At 40.4% G+C, this 20,249-nt stretch overlaps 1 protein-coding gene across 4 annotated transcripts in view; it reads right to left on the bottom strand.

The window, feature by feature from the left end:
• Positions 1 to 396: 396 nt before the first annotated feature.
• hivep1 (HIVEP zinc finger 1) overlaps positions 397 to 20,249 on the bottom strand; it is a 52,423-nt gene continuing 32,570 nt past the window's right edge. For 3 of the 4 annotated variants that reach the window (XM_053493465.1, XM_053493462.1, XM_053493463.1), the window contains exons 3-9: positions 19,626 to 19,679; positions 9,681 to 15,394; positions 9,418 to 9,542; positions 9,139 to 9,314; positions 4,998 to 5,099; positions 3,429 to 3,973; positions 397 to 2,170 (exon numbers count right to left, since the gene is read on the bottom strand). In XM_053493465.1, the coding sequence (XP_053349440.1) occupies positions 1,025 to 2,170; positions 3,429 to 3,973; positions 4,998 to 5,099; positions 9,139 to 9,314; positions 9,418 to 9,542; positions 9,681 to 15,394; positions 19,626 to 19,679 (7,862 nt within the window). In that variant the 3' untranslated portion in view covers positions 397 to 1,024. The remainder of the gene's footprint in view (positions 2,171 to 3,428; positions 3,974 to 4,997; positions 5,100 to 9,138; positions 9,315 to 9,417; positions 9,543 to 9,680; positions 15,395 to 19,625; positions 19,680 to 20,249) is intronic. The other variant, XM_053493464.1, reaches the window with a different exon arrangement.

Below are 20,249 nucleotides of genomic sequence, written 5' to 3'. Positions count from 1 at the left end.
TCAGATAAACCAAGCATTCAGTAATATTTTAGTGTTTCTCCCACTTACAGTGGGTCTGGTATCTAGGCAACATCCTCCCCACCCACTTGGTTTGTGTTCTGCCTGTTCTGTACAGCATGTCCTCAGCCTCTGTGGCGCAGTAATGCTTTTCTGCCACTTAGCGTCACTATGTGCTAGTCTCGATGGTATGGACCGAGCATGCACAGCAGCATGAGTCATTATCTGCACCTCTGGAGACCATCACAAAGGCATTGTTAGTTTAACTTATGGGATCCAATATTACCTTTGCAGGGTAACATCATTCATTCCTCTCTGAGGAACAATTATGAAAGAAATGGAGTTGTTGTCCTCTGATATGTCGAGGTGTGTGCTTAAGAAAATTAGACAAACAGTCAGTACAGTTGTAAACAATTTTTTACTGATACATTTGATTGTGTAGATACATCCATGTCAAGTCACCATTTTACACATACTTATGAACTTATGGAGACCAACTGGGCACTAAATGTAATATAATAAATAGATGAACACAACATCTGTACACCTAAACACTTCCCCCAAATGCCAAATAAACGTTCATATATCAGTACAACATTTATTTACCATTAACAACCATTTAAAAATAAAATGAATTTCCCTCCATTCTTTTTTTCTGATTTCCATTAGACTAATTAAGCATGGACAAGTACTAGAATTGGAAGATAATATTTACAGGATTCTAAACAAACTCCAAAAAGGCACAAGTGTCTGTACAACATGTACAAAAAGAAAAACCAAAAATTTGGACATGACCAAAAAAGTAAAAAAAAAAATCATTGGTCATCATTCATGATTGCACATACAAATATGAATGTCAGAAAGTGTGCTTTATAAGTGGCTGGCAAGGTTCCAAACCTCCCCAAGTGTTTTCACTATTACAAAGTGACATAGTTTTCCAAAAGAAAAAAAAGAGCTATTAAGCAATCAACAGACAAATAGAGAGATTAATAGAAAGAAGAAAGTATCGAGTTTTTATTAAGGACTCTCAGGTAGCAATGACAAGTCTGTCTTCATCATCACTAGACGCGTTGCTGAAGTCATCGGTAACTGGTTGCCTGGTGACGGGTTGTCGTAGCAAACTTGCCTCACCTGCTTCCTCTGCTGGTGCCTTTTGCACACTCTTAGGTTCTCCCTCAGCTGAAGAGGAGGCATGTGGTTGCGGTGTTGATTTAGCCTTTTCTGCATCCATTGTGCTGAGCACTGTATCGTTCCCACTTCTAGTGGGTTTGCTTGGCAAGCTCATTTCCACCAAGGGCTTTACAGCTATGGGAACCACTGCTACAGGTGTTGCTGCTGACCAGGCTGCAGGAAAGCTACCAGAGGGGGATGATGCCGGGGGAGACTCTGCTACTTGTCTAGGTTGGGAAACTGAGGTGACCCCATCTGGACTGCCTGGTTTGTCTGGGACCAAAGGGCTGAGAGCAGAAAGGGGGCTAAGGGAGGGGATAAGAGCAGGCAAGGCAATATTGAGGATCTGCAGGCCAGGAATATGACCCGGGGACGCTGTACTGCTCTGAGGTGCTGGGCTGGCTGCCAGAACCTGCACACCCAGAGCTGCATTTAGCGCAAGACTTTGCTGTGGCACCAGTTGACTGGAGTTTGCTAAACCCACTACACTCAGTGTCTCCATGCCAACAGGCTGCAATGTGGCCTGAGGGGCACTGAGGGTCTGAAGCCCTGCCACCTGGCCAAGTGGGAAGCAGGGCAGTACACTACTGATTGGTTCCTGAACCACAAGTGGCTGGCAAGGCGAGCCCTGGGGCTGAGGGGAGGTGTTGGATGCTGGAAGCGGGCTGCTAGCCTGGCGGTGGATAACACTGACTGCTGGAATGGTGAGCTGGACAGGTCCTGCCTGAATAGGCACAAAGGTAGAATATGCTGCTAATCCGGCAGGCACAAGCTGGATGCCACCTACTGGTACCATGCTGTGAGGGGAGCGGGTAGGTTGCTGGGAGTGTAAGGGAAGGTGGCTGAAGAGGCGAGTAGTGGCTCCAACTCCTGATTCATGTTCTGGACCCAGAGAAGGAAAGTGCAAAGATCCCTGAAGGGAGTCTGAAGTTGTTTGCGTGCTTCGGTCCACATTGGAGTTAGATTCATTTGCAGTTTGAGAATTACTGGACGTTGATTCACCCTGTCAAACATTTTGGATTAAGTTTCATATTTAGTCACATCTACAAAACTGTGCAAAAGTCTTGACCCCCATCATTTTTTCATATAAAAGTAAATGATACAGATACAATGAAATACATTTTAACAGATGTTTTACAAAGTGCCTAAACATACAATTTAAAAATGTGTTGTTTACGTAGAAACCTCAGCAGCAACATCATCTCCCCTTTTTTCTGTTCTAAATTTAGCAGGGTATTGTCTGCACCTGTTTCTTACTGGTTAATGCCATGAAAGTTTGGAGAACTATTCCTCAAGACTGCATTAAAAATACAAGAAAGTCATGGGGGTATCAAGACTTTTGCCAAGTATTGTATCAATTTGTATACAACTTAATATTTCATATAATATTAATCTATATATATATATATATATATATATATATATATATATATATATATATATTAGTGCTGTCAAAATTAGTGCGTTAACGCATGCGATTAATTTGAAATATTTAACGCATTAAAGAAAAAATTAACGCAATTAACGCGGTTGCAGTTTTTTTTATTTCCTGTTGTGGCCGACGTGTGTTCAACGTGCAAAGAAGTATGGATAAGACCAAGGAAGGACTTTTAGACGGAAAGTTTCAGTATAAAACTCTGCCGGATGGTTCTGTGGATAAAACAAAAGTAATCTGTACATTTTGCAAAGCCGAATTTAAATACCAGAGAAGATTCGTCTTTGACATATCACTTAAAAGCAAAACACCCCACCGAAACAATCTCTACAGGGCCTCGCCAATGTAAATGACACAAATGGCACATACCTGTGTTTTTATTTCTGTAATAAATATGGCTTTCAAGCCAACAGTTAATTTGGAGAATATTGATGGTTTATTGCAGGTATGTTGTTTACATGAGAAAATCTGTGTTACAAGTTAAACAAAAATTCCAATAAACAATCATATTTGAATTTAAATAGTTTAATTGTCTTGAGTTTACATTAATTATTTACATTTACATATCCAAAAAGTTTCAGTCTTTTAATTGTGATTAATCGCGATTAATTGCAAAAAATTGTGCGATTAATTAGTTAATTTTTTTTTTATCGATTGACAGCACTAATATATATATATATATATATATATTAAGATTAATTATAATTAAGCTGTCAAAATGAAGCTTTTTTACCAAAGCAGAGTTGCATGCAAATGCAATTGTATGTAAGTGTATACTGACAGCCATGTAGGGAAATAGGAAGGTGAAAAGACTCAGTTTTCTTACCTGGCCAGAAGGGGAACTCTTGCTTGGCACGGGTGGACTAGGAGGCACATCAGGGTCAGGATAATCAATGGACATTTGTCTGCAGGGTGAAACCGGGCTCATCATGTGCACAGACTCTGTGTCAGAGGAATTGGATTCTGAGGTAGGAACACCGTACGAGATAAAGGTAGAGGGGCTGGGGCCATGGCTAGAGCAAACAGCAGAGTTTGATATCTGCCTGACCAATGACAATGAGTTGCTTATGGCCACCGAATCTGTGTCTAATGCCTGGGACTCTGATTCTGGAATATGAGGGAGAGGAGCTAAGTTACGATTTGGGCTGATGGACATTTGTGCTAGGAGGGAGCTTGGTGCTGGATCAGCCTGGCTTGATGGGAGATGCTGGGGGCTGGCAGATACTGAAGGTGTGGCAGAAAGGCCTGACTCTGCCTGGCTGTCCTCCTCATCTTCCTCCTCACCATCATTATCTTCGTCATCAGGGCCATCTGAATCATCACCATCTGAATCTTGCCGATCTGCATGACCTGTTCTTCCGTGATCACCTCCTGAGGAAATTATGGAAAATATGTATATCATATAGACTACTGTAGCAAATATTATTCAGACTGACATATTTTAGGAGCCACAAATATTAACTTATCTATTGTGAAACTAACAGTTGTTGTACTGTACACAAATTTAAAGAATACCACAATCACAAAAAGCAAAGATAAGCCTCCTAGAAACATTGAGTCATGTATGGTAGCTGAATTACGGTGACACATTCTGATGTTTCTTCCCAGACAAAACTGCCACCACCTGCCTTTAAAACCAGCAAAGAGTTCAAGACATAAAACACTGAGATTTAGACCTGAGGGACATTAGCACCTGCAGACTTAAAGAGTATATGGAAAAGACTAGACTGTGCGATAATATAAAAAGAAAGAAAAATAAAATTCTTTGAGTGACTAGAACCAGAGAAATCTTACAGCTTTTATCTCTAAAATTAGACATCGCAATTTCCCCTCAGTAAAGGCTGTTCTTGCCACCCACATGTGCTTAGAGTTAACAAGGAAGCTGCTGCATTTAGAATCTTTTAATTACACCACAGCATTGCAATTGATCAGGACTTCTGGCGAACACAGTGCAGGACAATCAGCATTTAATGGATATTATTAGTAAACCTATTAACAGGCAGGTTGTTGTTAGATATCTTAGGGAGGGGACGTAAACATACTACTGTATGGCGGCTGTATTGGGGATCTCTTTAAGTAAGCAAGAGTTAGGTAAAAGTTTCTCTCTCGCTCTCTTTCTACTCAAAGTCAAAGCTATAAAAAAATAAAACTGATAAAAACCAAAACTGTCACTGGTGGTATCGAATGTAACGAGAAGAAATCACTAAATGTCATTTTGAGACTACAGGAAAAAAAATGCAAATGCTGTGTTTACTGGCAGAGTCTCCAGCATCGGTCTATATTTATATCACTATACTGCGAACAGGGAAAGGCATAATATTAGATTTATTCAAGCATTAACATGAGTTGTTCTCAGCATAAACCATTAGTTAAATTGTACAGATATCAGTGGTACCTGAGTCTTCAGTATCGTGGTCCTCAATAACACCAATGGCCACTCCCATCTCCATACACTTTTTACTGTGGGCCTTGGACTTCATGTGCTTTGTAAGGTTTCCTGTGTAAGTGGTGAAACAGACAGGTTTAGCCAGGGTAGGAGTGGTACGTGGCCAGAGGAGTGGATTGCATAAGACAGACATGTCTCTGAGCCTCTATGTTTTGGTTAAGCAACCGTTACAGAAGTTCCTAAAGGAACGTAGGCTGTTCTGACAGTGTATGCCTCTCTGCAGTAAACGTGGGCCGATGAGTATGGGATGAATCATGCAGGCCTTTTTTGAGAGGATTGCAGGCATGCAAACATTCAGTTTATATAACAGGGTGTATACAGTGTAGGTATGTACTGTATATACAGTCCTCTCTGACAGGGTTAAAACAGCAAAGGGCAATTCTTTTATTTTTGCTATATATGTGAGAATTTGGGTTAGAGCTAAATATATTTATATACAGTGGATACATAAAGTATTCAGGCCCCCTTAAATTTTTCAATCTTTGTTTTATTGCAGCCATTTGCTAAAATCATTTAAGTTCTTTTTTTTTCCTCATTAATTTACACTCAGCACTCCATATTGACAGAAAAACACAGAATTGTTGACATTTTTGCAGATTTATTAAAAAAGAAAAACTGAAATATCACATTCAGACCCTTTGCTCAGTATTTAGTAGAAGCACCCTTTTGACCTAATACAGCCATGAGCCTTTTTGGGGAAAGATGCAACAAGTTTTTCACACCTGGATTTGGGGATCCTCTGCCATTCCTCCTTGCAGATCCTCCCCAGTTCTGTCAGGTTGGATGGTAAACGTTGGTGGACAGCCATTTTTAGGTCTCTTCAAAGATGCTCCATTGGGTTTAAGTCAGGGCTCTGTCTGGGCCATTCAAGAACAGTCACAGAGTTGTTGTGAAACCACTCCTTCGTTATTTTAGCTGTGTGCTTAGGGTCATTGTCTTGTTGGAAGGTAAACCTCTGGCCCAGTTTGAAGTCCTGAGCACTCGAGAAGGTTTTCGTTCGGAATATCCTTGTACTTGGCCGCAATCATCTTTCCCTTGATTGCAACCAGTCGTGCTGACCCTGCAGCTGAAAAACAACCCCCAAGCATGATGCTGCCACCACCATGCTTTACTGTTGAGACTGTATTTAACAGGTGATGAGCAGTGCCTGGTTTTCTCCACACATACTGCTTTGAAATTAAGGCCAAAAAGTTCTATTTTGGTCTCATCAAACCAGATAATCTTATCTCTTACCATCTTGGAGTCCTTCAGGTGTTTTTTAATGTGTCTTGCACTGAGGAGAGGCTTCTGTCGGGCCACTCTGCCATAAAGCCCAGAATGGTGGAGGGCTGCAGTGATGGTTGACTTTCTACAACTTTTTCCATATCCCGACTGCATCTCTGAAGCTCAGCCACAGTGATCTTTGGGTATTTACCAAGGCTCTTTTCTCCCGATAGCTCAGTTTGGCTGGTCGGCCAGCTCTAAGAAGGGTTCTGGTCATCCCAAATGTCTTCCATTAAAGGATTATGGAGGCCACTGTGCTCTTAGGAACCTTAAGTGCAGCAGAATTGTAACCATGACCAGATCTGTACCTTGCCACAATTCTGTCTCTCTTCAGGCAGTTCCTTTGACCTCATGATTCTCACATGCACTGTGAGCTATAAGGTCTTACAGCATATAGACAAATGTGTGGCTTTCCTTATCAAGTCCAATCAGTATAGTCAAACACAGCTGGACTCAAATTAAGTTATAGAACCATCTCAAGGATGATCAGAAAAAATGGACAGCAACTGAGTTAAATATAGGAGTGTCACAGCAAAGGGTCTGAATACTTAGGCCCATGTAATATTTCAGTTTCTCTTTTTTTAAAAATTTGAAAAAATGTCAACAATTCTGTGTTTTTCTGTCAATATGGAGTGCTTTGTGTACATTAATGAGTAAAAAAATTAACTTGAAAAGGCTGTGAATACTTTCCGGATGCACTATATATACATAAGTATTGGCTCGCCTGCCTTCACATGCATATGTACTTGAGGAACATCAAATTCTTAATCCATAGGGTGGTAATATAATGTATTCATCGCAGTTATAACAGCTTTAACTCTTCTGTGAAGGCTTTTCATAAGGTTGAGGAGTGTGTTTATAATTTAACCATTCTTCCGGAAGGGCATTTCTGAGGTCAGACACTGATGTTGGATGAGAAGGCCTGGCTTGCAGTCTCCGCTCTAATTCACCCCAAAGGTGTTCTACAGTATCTGGTTCAGGTCAGGACTCTCAGTCCTAAGACAAATTCTTCCACATCAAACTCGCTCATCCATGTCTTATTGGACCTTGCTTTGTCTGTCCTTCTGACTTCTGCCCTATTAAGGGTGTAGGTGATGTCATTGACTGGTGTTTTGAGGTTTTTCTTTACAGCATTTCTGTCTCTAACTGCTGTTGTTCACTTTGGCTGCTCTGGTTGTTAGCACCTTTTTTTTTTCAGGACAGTCCATAGTGTTGGCGATATTTGATGTTTGTGCACAGGCACTGGTGCGTTTTTTCTCTTATGTTAAAATGGTTTCCATCTCTTCAACAGACAGTTCTCTGGTCTTTATATTGGTTAATTATTGAACAACAGGGCTCAAACTAAGAGTAAACGATCAGAGCTATAAATTGTTTGATCAATCAATCTGTCAGGACACACCTGGGCAACGCAAAACATCTGTCAACCATGTGTTCCAATATTTCTGATGAGTTTCTGAGAGATTCAGAACAAATTACACTCAGCACTCCATATTGACAGAAAAACACAGAATTGTTGACATTTTTGCAGATTTATTAAAAAAGAAAAACTGAAATATCACATTCAGACCCTTTGCTCAGTATTTAGTAGAAGCACCCTTTTGACCTAATACAGCCATGAGCCTTTTTGGGGAAAGATGCAACAAGTTTTTCACACCTGGATTTGGGGATCCTCTGCCATTCCTCCTTGCAGATCCTCCCCAGTTCTGTCAGGTTGGATGGTAAACGTTGGTGGACAGCCATTTTTAGGTCTCTTCAAAGATGCTCCATTGGGTTTAAGTCAGGGCTCTGTCTGGGCCATTCAAGAACAGTCACAGAGTTGTTGTGAAACCACTCCTTCGTTATTTTAGCTGTGTGCTTAGGGTCATTGTCTTGTTGGAAGGTAAACCTCTGGCCCAGTTTGAAGTCCTGAGCACTCGAGAAGGTTTTCGTTCGAAATATCCTTGTACTTGGCCGCAATCATCTTTCCCTTGATTGCAACCAGAGTTAAAAATTGATGGGTTTAAACGAGTAAAGGATTTAAACGAGTAAAGGAAATAAAAGCAGCCATTATGAGCGTGCATTCATCTTTTAATCTCAAGCCCAAATATCTTTAGTGTATACCAAAAAATAAATAACTGGCCTTAGTAAAGCAATATTTGCCGTCATCAATCATGGCCGGAGCACAAGAGCTTAAGTTAAAGTTCACATCAAAAAACAAAAAAAAGATACAGTCTGATCTCTGTGACTTTATCGGTAGCATGGCTGTTTCTTCCAGATGCGCTGGTTTGAGGATTTCTGAAACGGCCGATCTTCAGCTGAGATTTTCACACACAGCAGTCTCGGCAGAAAATTCGCATGACCTTATGCACTGCACTGATGTCATGTGATTAAATAATTACTTGAATGAGTAGGTGTCCCTAATAAAATGCTTTCTCTCTTTCTGTGTGTGTGTCTGTGCACACAAAAGTAGGACAAAAGCAGGATGCTTTAGATAAATGTTCTTCATCAGCTATGCATACCATATTCTTCGCTTCATTAACTTATACTGGGAGAAAAAGCTCATTTATACCCTGTGGATATAAATTTATACCTCTGGATCCCATGGAATTAATGTCATATTTTGATAATGGCTATTATATCATTTACCATTTCAAAAATCGATTGCTTTTAGCTCCTACATCCTCAGGACTCCTTTGTTTGCACAGCTGATCAAGGACAATTGGCTGAAACATCCTGTTTCTTTGGAACCTTTGCATTTTATGCTAAACTACATTCACAATCTGCACTGATGTATTCCAGAAAAGATTCAAGAAAAGACAGAAGAATAAGGAAGTAGAATCAGACTCACCTTTTGTTTTAAAAGAGAAATTGCATTGTGTGCAGTGATAAGGACGAACATCGGAGTGAGTGCGTATGTGTTTGCGCAGCATGCTTGGCTTTTTACATCGGATTCCGCACTCCTCACAAATGTATTTACCCCTTCCACGCCCTCTCACATATACATATTCCTCGTTTGATTTGTAACTGTTAGAAGAAGATAAAAATGTAACATGTGACTTCCAAAAAAATTTTTTACTTAATGTGTTAAGACATGAGAGAAATGAGAAGTTAAGCTTGGAACACAAACCCTCCATCAAAGATTTTCACCCGTCGAGGTTCTGCTTTAGAGGAGTCTAACTCGTGGCTTGACTGACTCTCAGGTTTTGATTTGCCACATTTCTCCTTTAACAAAGTGCTTTGTTGGGCCAACACCTAAAATATTTTAACAAAAAACATAATGAAAATGTAATACAATGTAAAAAACACTTTACAATTGTAAGATTAAAAAGGCACTTTGTAGTTGAATTGCTATAATAGCAATAAATAAATAAATAAATAAAAACCACAAACCTTCGGCAAGACATCCTTCAGTTTTCCAGAATAAGTCAATATGTCAGATTTTAAGCTTGTTGTTATAGCTTGTGTATAGAGTATTTTCTTGGAGATTTGTTTGGAGTCAAAGAGAGACATGACCACTTTGGTGGGAAGACCCAGTGGATTAGGATTTTTGGGCTTGACTGTCCAGGTGGAGTACGCTGAGATCTGGTGATTAGTCTGCTCAATGTGGAGAGGTTTTCTTTTCAACAGAAAACACCAAGTAAAGGTTGTAGCCGTTTTTAGACTTGGGAAAGACAGGCGATGGCTGTCTCGTGTGTTCACAACTGATACAGAAGCAGCTAGTTTGATTTGCCCCTGAAATGCTGGAGGCCTCACATGAGATTTAGCTGGAGACCATTGATGTTCCTCAGGCTTTTCCGGCGATTTCAGTGTTGTGCTTCCTGGTCCAGACTGGCTTTGCATCCCTTGAGAGGAATGTGCGTCAGACGCTGGTACTGTCTGCACAGGTGTGGTAGGTGATCTGCTCTCCATTTCTTGTTCAATGACATCAGACTTTGCGGGACAAATCCCTATCTGATTACTTTTTTCAGGTTCTGGGCATTCTGGTAGCTGCTCTGGGGCATCTGTTTCTATCGGACTGTCTACTGGTTCTGTGGTGCAAACCTGTCGAACGAGCATTAGCTTCCGTTGTCTGGTCAACTCTGACATTTTTGAGTTCAGGTAACCAAGTGATCGACCATCTGTAAGACAAGCAGCACCATGGTCATCCTTAGCCCGTTTCTGTGTCTTCTCCATGGCTATATCCAGGCTGTTAGCAGGAGAAAGCATACGTTTACTTGAAGAAGTGGGCTCTTGTTGTGGACAAAGGCTTACCGATACTAGTTTTTGAGTGCAGTGTAATGAACCAGGAGATGGCGTACTTTGGATTTCACCAATATGGTTTTGTCTAATGGCTGGGATAACAGATTTCATTTGGAAACCAACTGACCCAGGTGACCTGCCATTTTGCCTATCTGATTCTATTTTTGCCTTTGGATTCACTTCAGAAAGGTTCACTTTGGAATCCACTGTTGATGGTGGTAGTGTATGGTCATGGGTAATGAGAATCTGTGGAACTGCACTAGGTTCTGAAAAAGACTGAGAAGCTGGGTCAATTTCAGGTTCAATGGGCAAAACAACTGAAGCCCCTCTGTTAGAGACACTTTGCTGACTTGGTGGAGTCTCATAAACATTTTGCATTCCTTCACTGAATGGTGACCCTTTAATCTCATTTGCAGTTGGCCTTGTAATAACAGGCAAGGAAATTCGTGCACCCTGCACACTAGTGAAAGTGTGTGCCTGACCTGTTTTCAAAACTGAATACTGCAACTGGTACTTGGGCACAAAGTTCTTAATGTCATTTGCATCCACAGGTTTCTGAATATTCGCTCCAACTTGCCCAACATGCACCAGGGGCTCCTGATATTTATCAAGCTTGGAAGTCTGGTGCCATGGGTGGGGAAGACCATAAATTTGGGGTTGTTGTGTTTGGCTACCGAGGTTGATACTTTGAACCATTTTCACATTCTTCTTCAGGGTTGATTCTGCAGAATGCAGTACAACAAGCTTATTAACATTTAATGATCTAGGTTGCGATACTGAAAAAATATTCGTAGAGGGGCCTCTCTGAAGTGAAACTGTTGGTTTCACTGTAGGTTGCTGTGTTTCTGGGCCTATCTTCAGAGACATTTGACGCACAAGGGGCCCTCTTCTTCTTTCGATAAGGGGGACTTGGGGAGTTGGATTACACTGTGTATTTTTTGGCAATGTAGTTACCATGGGTGATGTTGGCCTGCTGGGAGATATGGTACTGCAATCAAATGATTTGCTACGGTAATCACAAGAAATTTCCACAGATTGCTGAGTACAGGTGATTTGCTCCGAGGCAGCCCGTCTCATCGTTCCTGGTACTCCTAAAGTGTTGCTTGCTATAGGGAGCCCTTGAACCTCTTGGGGTTTCCTAACACCTTCCACCCTAGATGGACTGTCTGATCTTGGTGGATCATCTCTATCAAATGAGGCTGAAATACTGGAGCACCGTGACATGCTACTGTCTCGGCTAAGGCTACATGAGAGACTCGACTCAAAGCTAGATTCCCCTGAGGAATGTTCCATTTGAGCCAACCTTATCCGCTTCTTTTTTGGAGGGAGCTTTTCAGTTGGAAGTTTGGACAAGCTCTCACTTCTCTGAGGCCAGTTAAATGTTTCTGAAGGCTTTTCTACTGATTCACTCACTTGGGATTCATGCTCTCTGTCTGGTTCTTCTGTCACAAGAATTTCAGGAACTTGAATGTTGTTTTGGCGAACCAACCTAGACTGGGTAGCGCTACCGCTGTCACTAGGAACTGATGAAGTTTGCTTCTCGAGCTCATTGACTGCTTGATTGGGACATTTAGGTGTTGACATTTTTTCATGGTAACTTTGCAAAGAAGAGTTAATTGCACTCTCAACATTTCTTTTTAATGAGCTGTTTCCATCCTTCTCCACAGAATCAACTGGAGAGGATCGCTCAATACACTCTGACAATTCAAAAGAATTTGGTCGGCTGAGCGAGTTTGTATGCCTAATGACTGAAGTACCACTTCCCTGTCTCTGAAGTTCTACTCTTTCTTTACTACATGTGCTGATATGTATCTCTCTTATTGGAGACAATCTTGCCTCCTCAATGCCTCTTGCAATGAGCTGAATTTGACCGACAGAAGACGGATTACTAGAAGCAGGTGTTTGTTGGGTATAGGAATTTCCTGAAAATCCCAAGGGCATCTGACATGAATCAAAACTTCTTGAACATGGAGGTGGAGTTTCAGTTGGAGACTGGTCCTCGTCATCTCCAACACTTTTCATTTTACGTCTTTTTCTTATCATTGGTTGATCCACAATGCTTGGAATAATGGCACTTCTGCTTAAAACAGGTTGCTGAATTCCATGTGCAAAAACATCTGGCTCAACATCTTTGACTGGTCCAGTTTTGTTTTTTGGACCATGCAATTCTGAGCAATAAAACTTCTTGTGATTTTCAAAGTTTTCTAATTTCCGATACCGGTTACGACAGGTTTCGCATTCATATGTTATGCACTTGCTTTGTTGATTCTTTCGAGGTCTTTCTGGTGCATGATCAAATGACTTACTTCGAGTCTCATGAGTAATGCTTGATCCATAATGACCTTCATCCATGGAATGAACAGAAAGGAAAACATGACTCTCATTTGTGGAAAAATCTTCAACCGCAATCTGCCTGACTAAGGTTCGATGTACAACTTGATTTGGGGCGGAAGGTGCTGGAGAGAAGACATCATCATTTAGTGAACTAAACTTGTCATCAAATGATTGGCAAATCCTTAGAGGATGTGGCTGAGGGGTCGCATTGGGTAGAACAGCTGACCGGCCAGGTGTTGTAGGCACCGAATTACTTCTTGTAATTGGTAAACAATCCATATTTGGATATTGAGGTGGCACAGAGAGAAGAAATATTGGCTTTGATTTATCAGTAGGTGTAAAAGGAGACTTTGGTATATCGGAATTGGAACTTGACCTTCTTACTACTGGTTTTAGATCAAACTGAAAAGAATCTTTAAATATGTATGATTTAGGAGAGTCTATACTGCCTCTTCTGGAAAGAGATGTACGCCTTGGTTTGACACTATCAAGTTGTTTAGCATCCACAACAGCCTCATTATCTGATATTAACTTTGTAATGCGCTCTTCTAAAGACAGAGCTTTTGTCTCCAATGGGGGACGCATTTGTCCTGGCAAAATTGGAGACTTTTCACTGCTCGCTACATGCATAACAGTGGCCACTACAGGGGAAGGTAAAACTGGATTTTTTAGATCAGTTTCTGTTGGAGGTGTGATCTTGACATAGGGGCTTGGAGGGCTCATAGCTTGATCTGCACTTTCAGATCTTGAAAAGTACCCAGAATCTGTACTCCCCAGACTTCGTGGGCTAAGCAGACATTTGGCCTGGGGCTGCTGGGAATGGTCAGTTGCCTGCTGCCTCTGAAGTTGTGCATGCCCACTCCCTGTTGGAGACTTACACTGCTGGTTCTCATCCTCATTTATAAAATCTGGCAAGGGACTTGTGCAATCCACCTCTTTCAGTGACGACAGAACAGTTACACTGGACCTTAGACTTGCTGTCTGAAAATCCCGTTGCCTCTGAGCTGTTGCTTGCTCTGGATTCGAATCTGTGACTCTTGGACTGTCTGCGCGCAAGGGTGAAACATTGGCAGGGTAAACAACGACTTTAGGGAGCGCAGCAGTTACTTTGGGCTCACAGCCCTTTTGACCCGACAAAGGTTTGATAGTTTCATACATCGAAAATTGGCTGGTATCTCCTTGGCTGACTGGCACTGTGCCTGAACTGTGCAGACTGCTCTCGGATAAAGCAGTCAAGCTGTTCTGTGAGGAGTCAGGGTCCAAATCAGCTGTATTCACTTCTTCATCACTCTCACCACTTTCCTCTACATCTGAATTGGTACCAAGACCTTTGTCAGATTCCTGGGATAAAGACCCACTTCCAGAATCTTTTGATGTAAGCCCAAGTTTGATGGCATGGGCATGAGACTTTTTATGCTTGTAAAGGTTACTCTTTGTTTTAAACGAGAAACCACAGGTCACACAAGGATATGGTCTCTCCCCAGTGTGAGATCGTATGTGCTTCAGCAATACACTAGGCTTTGCACATGCTCTGTTGCAATACTCACAAACATACTTTCCTTGCTTTTTTGTTTTTTGCTCCTTAGTTGAGACCTCACACATTTGATTCATGCCAAAGTTGACAACTGTTGCCACCTGGACAGGGTTAAAGCCTGGTGTGACTGGAACTTGGATAGGGTTAGGAACAGTGGCAGAGAGAGACTGGCATGTCTGCACTATAGGTGGCTGACTTTGCGGCAGACCGCCAGATCCTGAGGGAACTGGAGCATAGGTCAAGTTAAAAGATGGACCAGCACTGTAGCTCTTCTGAAGGCCTGGTTTGTCATGCTGGCAATTAACTGCCTTAGTTAGATGTTGCTGCGAGGAGTGATGTTGAGCAGGTAGGACCTCACTTGATGCACTGTTGTAGAACGGTGGTTTAGCTGCGATATATGACTGCATTATTGCAGGTTGTGACTGTGGACCAAAATGAACTGAGGGCATAGCAATAGCAGCATCTGACTGGGTAACAGGAACTGAGATGGCTTTTCCAATTTGTCCAATTGGATTGCAGATCTTCTTCTCTGTTAAAGTGTTGAAGTCTGGCTCCATGGCCTTAAGCAGAACATCAAGAGGAGCAGCTGCATGTGAGGCAGATGTGCCTTTGTCACTGACTTTTTCACTCCAGCTTTTGGCGAGCATAGGACAAGTCTTATCTGTACCTTTTTGGTGGACAGGAGCCTCAGACTTTAAGGATGTCAAATCTTTGCTTTCCACTTTTACTGCTTTGTCTGCCAGTGCCCCCTGCTGATCATCTTCACAATCTTGGGCTGATTTGGAGGTACTATCTACTGGGCTCTTTGAAAACAAACTGGCAGGTGTGGCTTCCTTGGTTGAAGCACAGTCTGTGGGTGAAACAGATTTCTTGGTTTGTGACAGCTTCTTGACTGGAGACTTGGGTATTTTCTTCAGCTGGTTTTCAGCCACAACCTTTTTCCTCTTTAGTCCCTTGATGCTGTCAGAACTTCTGCCAGTACTTTCATTTCTGCCTGCTGAAGAAAAAAATAATGTAAGTAGACACTCTTCACTACTTGTACTTATGGAATTCACAAATCTTTGATAAACAACATGGCCAAAAGTATTTGCACCCCGACCATTACACCCATATTTGTTTGTTCTTCAAACTATGCGTTCCTATTCCGCAGTGTTAGAGTTCCCCTTCACTAGAACTACAGTATGAGGCTGAAACCCTTTTCCAGCATGACAATGCCCCTGTGATACCCACAAGGCCACCTCCATGAAGACATGGTGTGTTACGAGTGTTTAGGAACGGAACAACTCTAGTCTGGACATAAGTTTGGATTTATTTTCTGTATTCTAAAACAATACTGTTTTTTGTTTTGTAAAAAATTAAATAACAGTCAGTTGTTATTTTAAGACATGAAGGTGTTCTTACAAGAACAGTATTGTGTCACGTGCATTTGTAAAACCCATCAAGCTCCATGATGAATCTGTCTCTCATGAAGACCTTCCTAGGAAAGCGAGACCAAAACTTACCTCTGCTGCTCATTTAGAGTCAACAGCCTCAGAAATCACCAATTGTAACCTCAAATTAGAGCCGTTACAAAGCTCTACAGAGCAGAAGTAGCTGCACATCTCAATATCAACTGTTCAAAGGAGATTTTTGCAGAGCTTGGACACCTTTAGTATTGTAGCAGTGTAGAAAGAAATAAACATCAGAAGAGACAGTATAGTTATAAGAGGTATCCAAACATTTGTGGGTATACACTACCGTTCAAAAGTTTGGGGTCACTTGCGAATTTCTTTGTTTTTGTTTAGTGATTTGTTTTCTACATTCTACAACAATACTGGGGATTTCAAAACTATAAAATAACACATATGGAATTAGGTAATTACATAACAACAACAAAAACAACTGTTAGTTGTTATTTCAAGACACAGAGGTCAGCCCTTCTGTAATAGTTCTTGCAAGGACAGTATTGTCAAGTGCCTTTGCAAAATCTATCAAGCACCATAATGAAACTGGCTCTCATGAGGGCCATCCCAGGAGGGCGAGACCAAAACCCACCTCTGCCACAGATGAGAAGTTTATTTAGAGTTATCAGCCTGAAAAATGACCAATTAACAGCACCTCAGATTAGAGGCGTTATGAAGTCTTTACGGAGCATAAGTAGCAGACACATCTCAATATCAACTGTCCAAAGGACATTAATGCATCTTTTGGACGTCTTCAGCATTCCTTTAAAATGTAGAAAAAAATAAAAATCAAGAACGATCATGGAGTTAGAAAGTGACCCCAAACTTTTGAACGGTAGTGTATGTTACATACCTACTGTACTGCTTTCCTTAGACCACTGCATTTACGATCATAAAGTGGTCTAAGGAAAGCAGTATGTATGTAATTTCAGACCTTTTTTGTCTTTATATAAAATCCCAGACAGATGTTTTAATCACAGATGTGGTCTCCTAACTAAGGACCATTACATGTATATAAAACCAACAAAAAACAGCCGTAACAATTCAGATTTTTAAATCTTTGTTCAAATCATTCAAATCTTTGTTCCTTTTTTTTCTACTGATACACTAATGTAGCAGGCATAAGAAAGGCATGAATGATAATATTTACATAAAAAACAGGGTTACCTGAAGACTTTTGCACAGTACTGTATTTTTAGAAGAAAAGACTTGCAAGGAATGCAGTAATAAATACTGCAAAGTGCTTTTTAAAAATTTAGTAAAGGTTTGTTGCTTTCTCTGAGGTTCTCTGAGCTACTGAGGCCCACGCATCATTATGCTGAAAACCCACTCTCTGTCTCTCGATCACCATCTCTCCCACCACCAGCCCTGCCCCTGTCTCACTCAGTTTCATACCTCAGTCCTGTTTGTCTTGCACTTTAATTGTGTGTCTGTGTTAGAGAAAAATATTTCTCTCCATCTAAAAGGCTAAAATATTCATCTTTCTGAAATGTGTTATAGTCTGTTATTAATCTAGTGAAAGGTATCTGTGAAATTACATGGCCAAGTCAATGCCCTGTTATCAAATTCCTGTGGTATACCTGAAGCGTAATCAACAGGCCTAAATCATTAAGCTGGATTTAAAGGGATTTTTGTTTAGTACGAGCATTTACACAAGAAATTTGGAATTACTGAAAAGCCTATAATTTCATTAAAGAGTTTCACATCCTAATCATGCTTCTGCGCGCGTGTGTGTAAATTAAATCCAAAAACATTATACACATACAACATATACACACTCTCTCACTCACTCACTCACTCACTCTTGGAAGATGAAAGTCATTTTAAATCGATTTAATGTCACAACCCTGGATGTGCTATTTTAAGAAATATTTATTGACCATACCGATTACAAACAGAAACACTCCACTCCACACAGAACCCTTCTACACACAACAACCTGTCTGGACCATTGAGGTGAAAAGAAGAGGTAAGTATAAACACACATTACATTACATCACTTTCACAATAAATAATCTCTTAGGGAGGTTAATTAAGTATGCCAACTCTAACACGCACGCCAAACTCCAACGGCTCTTCTGGCTCAGATCTTATTTGACCGATTGTTGAATCAGTTTGTAGATTTTAATGGTTACTATTCTATGTGTACAGTACTTAAGTGATTCCCAATTCTCTTCTCTCTTTACATTCTTCCTTTGGGCAACATAATTTGACAAAAAAAAAAAAAAAAAAGCATGGAATTAGTTTTCATTGGTATGCTGATGACACAAAGTTATATGTCTCAGGAAAAACTAGAGGGAAAAGGCCAGCTAAATAAAGTTGAGCAATGTGTGCAGGACATAATAGACTGGATGTTAATTAACTTCCTTCTGCTTAATCCCGATAAGACAGAAGTTCTAGTCATAGGACCACAAGTAGCTAGAAGCAAGCTTTTCGATCACACTGTAACTTTCTCTACATTTGGGACAAATCCCAACACGCACCAGAAACACCTTTAGTGTGATTCAGTAACTGACTTCAAAATCCTGAAACTTATCCTTTATTTAACACTAAAACTGATAAAAGCACTACACGTCCTACAAAGAGAAAAGCGTTATACTGACTGCAGAGTTTTATCTAGTCTGAAATATTATAAATGGCTGTTAGATTCTTTTTACTTTTTTACTGGCTGCGCCACTGTGTTTTCCACCACCGCGTTTAGTCTAAAGACACACTGTCTGTAATGCACTGAACAGTTAAAAGCCAAACATAAAGCTGAACAGTTTCTGTTTGCTGTTCTTTACCCTAGAAATGTCCTCTGAAGTCTGACTGGTGGCAATTCAGAGTAGCACAGAATATGGTTATAGAAATAATAAAATAAATAATAAATAGATTCAGAAAAAATAGAGCACTTAAACTGCGTGATCTCATCTATAATTCTAATAAAAGTAATTATTCATACCAACAGGAGTTTCACAAATGCATCAGAGTATATACAGTATTTATCGGATATATAAATACATATAATTTTATGTTTTTCATGTTATGGAATACGTTCACTCGTCTGTTTTTTTTTTTTTTTTTTTTTACAAAGGGAAGGTGGTGGGGGGTAGTGGTTAGGGTTTGGGGGGTAAAATTAAAATGAATATTTAATTTTATGGTAATTTAGGTAAATTTGAAAACAGCCCATGTTTGACAACCTGCATGTATACAGTATCTTACACTAAACACACACATCCACACACACACACACACACACACACACCCTGTACACACACAAAGCAGTGGTACCTCGGCATACAGACGGCCCACCTTATATTTTGCAAGAAATTTACGAAGCTTTTTTGCCCACACCAGCTTGTGTCTACGCCGAGCGTATGCCCTGGAGCCGTTTAAAACTTGTTTGCATCAGTGGAAAGCCAAGCAAACTAAGTTTACATATTTTTTATTTTGCGCATGAAGCAAGGACGGTAGCATGAAGAAAAGAGAGACACTTCTTGTTTAAAGCAGCCGGTGACCAGGAATCATAAATTAAGTGAGGTTTAATGTCTATTTATTTTCCATTTTACGTCATGTCTTTTCTTGTTTTTCTTGTTTTGATTGTTTTATATGCAAAAATATATTTATAGTGTTGGAAATTGTTTTTCACACACCACAAAATTTCACCTCTGTTCGCGTCCGGAACTGATAAAATCCACATGCCGATGTACCGCTGTACTTATAATGTAGAAAGAGTCTTTGTTTTTATAATTCACACAGTAGACGTGTTAAAGTAGACTTGGTGTAGTGGAGGAGAGCGAGCGTTACCTGTCTGAGCTCCTCTCGGATCCTTCAGCTCCTTCTGTGCCTCCTCAATCTTGTCTGCAACACAAAACACGAAAATATATATTTTAGAAGATTTTAATTGTATTCTTTAAAGCTAAATGTTTTGTTGTGACTGTAATGCTGCACTGGTTAAGGGGAAGAAGCTGGATGTGGACTGAGCCGCAGGGACAGGTGTGTAACAGAATCTGAATAAAGAGGAATGCTTTAAAGGAACCACCTTTATCATGATTATTAGGCTAATTTATTATGATTTTGCATTGTTCATGTTCGTTTAGAAACAGACGAGCGTTCAGTGAAGTGAGAAGCCGCAGCCATCACGACATCTCAGCTGGACGATGGAGATTAAGTGACGTTAAAGACATAAACAGCACATTTCAGTGTAAGACTTTAATAAATCAGATTGGCAACATTTTCACTGCTGTCAGGGAGAAGAGAAAAACATCACATTTAATTACTGTCTGATTAATTATCATCACCATTAACAGGATTTACTCTTAACGAGTTCAGAGTGTGACGTTCTGTTGAAGGATTGTTTAATCTTTCAGGGTCAAAATCTTTAAACTGACATGTTGACCATATCAGATAAAATTAAATTAATTAAATAAA

This window comes from Clarias gariepinus, chromosome 3, assembly GCF_024256425.1.
Source record: "Clarias gariepinus isolate MV-2021 ecotype Netherlands chromosome 3, CGAR_prim_01v2, whole genome shotgun sequence".
NCBI classification, from domain to species: domain Eukaryota; kingdom Metazoa; phylum Chordata; class Actinopteri; order Siluriformes; family Clariidae; genus Clarias; species Clarias gariepinus.
Note: the sequence above shows the minus strand (reverse complement) of the source record. Positions and strands in the feature narration are given on the sequence as shown.